This window comes from Lolium rigidum, chromosome 2 (assembly GCF_022539505.1).
Source record: "Lolium rigidum isolate FL_2022 chromosome 2, APGP_CSIRO_Lrig_0.1, whole genome shotgun sequence".
NCBI lineage: Eukaryota > Viridiplantae > Streptophyta > Magnoliopsida > Poales > Poaceae > Lolium > Lolium rigidum.
This window is the reverse complement of record NC_061509.1, coordinates 158,812,770-158,817,702: the sequence shown is the minus strand read 5'-3', so window position 1 is coordinate 158,817,702 and position 4,933 is coordinate 158,812,770. Positions and strand designations below refer to the sequence as shown.

The 4,933-nt window shown below is 48.6% G+C and overlaps 1 protein-coding gene across 1 annotated transcript; it reads left to right on the top strand.

The window, feature by feature from the left end:
• The first annotated feature begins 440 nt into the window (after window positions 1-440).
• On the top strand, window positions 441-3,864 carry LOC124687550 (expansin-B16-like). The gene is made up of 4 exons (XM_047221325.1): window positions 441-612; window positions 1,683-1,989; window positions 2,446-2,575; window positions 3,670-3,864. The coding sequence occupies exons 1-4, from the start codon at window positions 441-443 to the stop codon at window positions 3,862-3,864; spliced, it is 804 nt and encodes a 267-aa protein (XP_047077281.1).
• The last annotated feature ends 1,069 nt before the right edge of the window (window positions 3,865-4,933 follow it).

The window sequence follows — 4,933 nt, the reverse complement described above, 5'->3', positions numbered from 1 at the left end:
GCCACTACGCCGACGGGTGGGGCCAGCCGTCGGCCCACTCCGTCTACGCCGACGGTCGGCGCTACGCCGAGGGCCACGTGGCATGTGCCGAGGCCCACCTTCCCCGAGGAGCTACGCCGAGGGGCCCCGTCGGCGTAGCGTACGCCGACGGCGAGGCTGTGATACGCCGAGGGCTGGAGGCCGTCGGCATCTTGGCAGATTCCTGTAGTGTTATAATTTGGAAAGCGTTTGGAGAAGAACCACTTGCTATAAATCTATAAATTCAGGCACCACCCTAGTGGCCGGTACTCCTGCATCCCGAGTGTCTCTTTCGTGCCACTCTGAGCTAGCATCGGGGGCTGGGGCTTCTCGAAGGCTTAAAAGGAGAGTAGGCGATCGGCCCAGCAGGAACAAGGTACACTGATCTTTCAGTGCTAGGAAGAAGCCCTGCGCCCTTCACAATGGCCGGCCGCGCTGCCTCTTCGAGCTCCTTTCTGCTCCTGGCTGCTCTCATTTCTGCTGCGTTCCTCTTCGATGTCGGCGACGCTGGAGCGGCGCACCAGGTGGTCGACCCGCAGTGGCATCAGGCCACCGCGACCTGGTACGGCAGCGCGGAGGGCGACGGCAGCGAAGGTAAGCTCCTCATGTCCACCACCAGCTGTCTAGCTATACCAGTGTACCACAGTCTCCGTGGCTCGCATCCTTGGTGAAGAGCATGGGAGTTTAAGGTTTCTTAGAACCGCAGCTAGTCTCTGTCGTCGTCTAGAAAGCGCTCCGCCATTGATGGGGGCTTTGATCTCTTACTTTTGGACTAGGATGTGTGGTACGTACGTTAATGCATTGGATCCACATATTAATTTGGTTATTGTATGATTTTTACTCCTACTGAAGTACTTCTAGCCGTTGGCATATTTTTGGCGCCACATTGGCATGCATCCTATGCACAAGGAATTTTAGCGGGCCCAGCACCACAAGAACGTGTCTAGCAGGGAATAGGCGCCGGGAGCTCTAAGATTCCTGTATGCCATTAAGTAGATATTATCCAATCTTATTTTCACCGATTCATAAATTCTTTTGTGATTGTAGTTCAAATTGAAACTAAAACTACAATAAAAAAAATCTGGAACCAGGGAAGTAAATAATACTTCTCTGCCTCGAAAAAGATGTTGCAGATTAAAAGTTAAATTTAAAAAAAATCCGCAACATCTTTTTCAAAAAAAAGGAACAATAATTTCCTTCCTATCCTAAGAAAAACTGAAGAGTCAACATTTGCACTATTGTGTGCTAAGTGTCCAAGGTGCATGTCTGAGATCTCACAATTTCCGGCTTAATTAATTAATTGCACCTCTGGTTCGCTAATTCACCGCGATATATATACAGTGTAAACGTATCAGCAGCATTTCACACTCGCGTATTATTTTATTAACGCTGGCCTAGTTCAGTTAACACGTCTAACGATGTATGCACATGCAGCCATTTGCATTGCAATGATCAAATGTCCTTTTGCCGTTGCTGCTAGATCTGGCCACTCAGGATCGATCGACGTTTCTTCTGTAGATCAACTTCTTCCTCTTCTAGCTAGGACCACGGTCGATCGCACGTGCATGCATGTCCTCCTGTTTTGGTCCCTTTGAGCCGTAAAACTCGAGCTGTAAAAGTTTATCCACATGCACCTTGCGCCTAAACGTATGTTTTGTTTGCAGGCGGCGCGTGCGGGTACGGGTCGCTGGTGGACGTGGCGCCGATGAAGGCCCGGGTGGGCGCGGTGAGCCCGGTGCTGTTCAAGGCCGGCGAGGGGTGCGGCGCCTGCTACAAGGTGCGGTGCCTCGACCGCGGCGTCTGCTCGCGCCGCGCGGTGACCGTCATCATCACCGACGAGTGCCCCGGCGGGTACTGCGCCCAGGGCCGCACCCACTTCGACCTCAGCGGCGCCGCCTTCGGAAGGCTCGCCGTCGCCGGCCACGGCGGTCAGCTGCGCGACCGCGGCGAGATCTCCGTGGTGTTCCGCAGGTGAGCGTCGGCTAGTATTCAACAGTGCTAGCAGACAGAAAATATGTAGCACCACCTGCCGTCTGACGGTTTAACCACTTGAACTCTGTCAAAAAGTATCTCTGTATTTTTCCCGGCCGAAGTAGAGTAGAAACAAAGGTTGTCCAAGTGCTCAAGAAACACTGTCAGATCTGGCTACTAGCGAGCGATCGAGGACCATGGCCGGGATTCACCGTGCACATGCGGTTGGATCTTGGGCGTGCCATGGAACACTTTTCTTGTCCCGATCGATCGAGTCCCCGGACGGTGGGCACGCCTTCTCCATTTCACAATGTGCTAGCAGACAGATGGCCGCACACTTGTCTGCACACAAAGGCTGCATGCAGAGTTCACATTGGCATGCTCATAGCCTGTGATGGAATAGATAAACAGTTACAGTTTGACTGACTGGGGGCGTGCGTCTCGTTTGATTTTCAGGACGCCGTGCAAGTACCGGGGGAAGAACATCGCCTTCCGCGTGGTGGAGGGCTCCACCAGCTTCTGGCTCTCGCTACTGGTGGAGTTCGAGGATGGCGACGGCGACATTGGCTCCATGCAGCTCAAGCAGGTAAGACAAGCTCTATATTCCGCGGTTTCTTCATGCCCTGATCATGCACCTTTGTAGGAGTACATTTTACCGCTGCCTTCGGTAGGATCAAAACCCACAGAATAACTGCACTTCTCACCGACTGATATAACGGCGGATTGCTGTAAGAAACGTGAGCAGAGCGTCAGTGCATCTGCATGTGAGCCGAGCCCTCTTTTCCAATGTGACTAGTGGACATGAAAGATGGTCGTTTCCTGGATTGATAGGGTCCATAGGGAGGCAAATCATGCAGGGCAACTAGGCCCCTGTTCTAGGTAGCTTCCCGGGCGTGTTTGGAGCAAAGCTAGACCAAACTTGATCAGGGTGCACAACTTACGGAAAACTTCAAACTAAGGCCGAGCTACACGTAGCCCTTTATTTTTTTAAACTTGAATTTATATTTTAAAATATCAAAAAAACTGAATCAAAATTCTAGAGATAGCTAATGATGTATACTACAATGGTACAATGCTGTAAAATCCCAATACAAACTACTTAATATTCTATGCTACACAAAAATAACAAATTCTAGCAAATTTTATATTGAATAGTACACATTTCAAAACTACTAATCTTGTCAGGTTTTGTTAATTTCGTGTAGCATATAATACAAATCAGTTTGCATTGAGATTTTGCACCATTGTAGCATACATCATTGGCTACCTCTAGAATTTTGTTTCCCATTTTTAAAATTTAAAATATAAATTTTAAGTATTTGAAAATAAAGAATTACATGTAGCTCGGCCTCCAAGACGCCACAGTCCACAACTCATAGGCTATCTAGCATCGTCACTATTGTGTGTTGATTTTTGCCAGAGGGCTGCACTGATCATGGGCTACAAGTTGCACGCAGTAGTTCTCTAGGTTTATTGCATATTAATTTTATTTTTGCATCCAAGCGGCTCCACCCCTGATCAAAAGTCTCGCTGCACTATTGCCACTATTGCTCCGAAATATATTATCCGAGTTCATTTTAAGTCTTAACATTTTTGTTAGCCACCAAAAACCTCAAATCACCATGTTTTTGTTGTGGATGTGAAATCACTAATTTGCATTTTCACTATGCAACCATGCAGGCGAACTCAGCGCAGTGGCAGGACATGAAGCACATATGGGGTGCCACCTGGAGCCTCACACCAGGCCCACTGGTGGGACCGTTCTCTGTGAGACTGACGACCCTGGCTACGAAGAAGACTCTCTCAGCCCAAGATGTCATCCCTCGGAACTGGACTCCCAAGGCCACCTACACCTCTCGCCTCAACTTTACATAGAAGACCCAACACTGGTGCCTTTCGCAAAAACAAGAAAACACGGTGCCAGGTTCTCGGTCAGCACGGTGGTAGATTATTGGGCTTGCATTGTATCATGTAGCCTTATTCGATTCGCTTGTGAATGTGCATGCCAGTTACTTATGTCTTATAGTGGTCTAAGATAATACTCCGTAGTATTTAGACTCGGAGACTAGACTTGATTAGCCCTCTCCAAAGTGGAGAGAGAGCGTGATGGGTCAGTTTTTGAGCGGGTAATCTCTGTAACCATGATACTAAGGTGTGAATGCATGATGCAAGATAATCTTGGAGTGCTGTAACCATGATACTAAGGTGTGAATGCATGATGCAAGTTAATCTTGGAGTGTTGATATTGCGCGCCCAGGGAAATAAGTGGATACCCATGGGGGTACATACCCATGGGGCTAGGAACCGTCTGATCAGCGCGAAGAGTAGTGGACGGTTGGAAGCTAATCAACTGGTAAATGAGTCGATACTAGGAAGCATAGGCGTGGCGGCACGCCGCGCCCGTAGTGCTACCATTTTAGCATGCATAGTGAGGTGCGGTTCTAATTTGCATTGATACTTTTTTAAGATATATTTAGATTGTTACTTTTTTTAGGAATAGATTGTTACTAATACAGTTAGATGGTAGTTTGTTCAAAAGAAAAGATTTGGACCCTTTTACCTAATGGACTGAGGCACACTGGCTAGGTTGGTCTATACGTATTGATTTATGCTGTGGCCCTGTCCAATTGATTGCCAGGGAATAGTGATGGGCTGGGCCTTTAGTTACGTTGATCCATACGTGATGGCCGTTTTTTTTTTTCTTCTTCTGTTTACATTTTCCATCACTTCTTTCTACCTACTCCATTTTTGTAGCTATGGCGATAGAGAATTGGGAAGACGAAGAGGAGGAGGTAGGTTGTAGCGAAGAAGGGGTAAAGGTCTATGCGGCGTTGCCGTCAGCTGGGATCCTGCACTTTGGACTTGAAGCCAAGCTGCGGATCTCCCTCTGAGAGACCATGGCCGCGCGCATGAATCCGGCATGGTGTTCTTCCCCGCGGCACAC

Coding starts and splice junctions, on each gene's coding strand:
- LOC124687550 (XM_047221325.1), top strand. CDS start 441: ATGGCCGGCCGCGCTGCCTCTTCGAGCTCCTTTCTGCTCCTGGCTGCT. Junction 613..1,682: donor GGAGGGCGACGGCAGCGAAG/GTAAGCTCCTCA, acceptor TTTTGTTTGCAG/GCGGCGCGTGCGGGTACGGG. Junction 2,576..3,669: donor GCTCCATGCAGCTCAAGCAG/GTAAGACAAGCT, acceptor GCAACCATGCAG/GCGAACTCAGCGCAGTGGCA.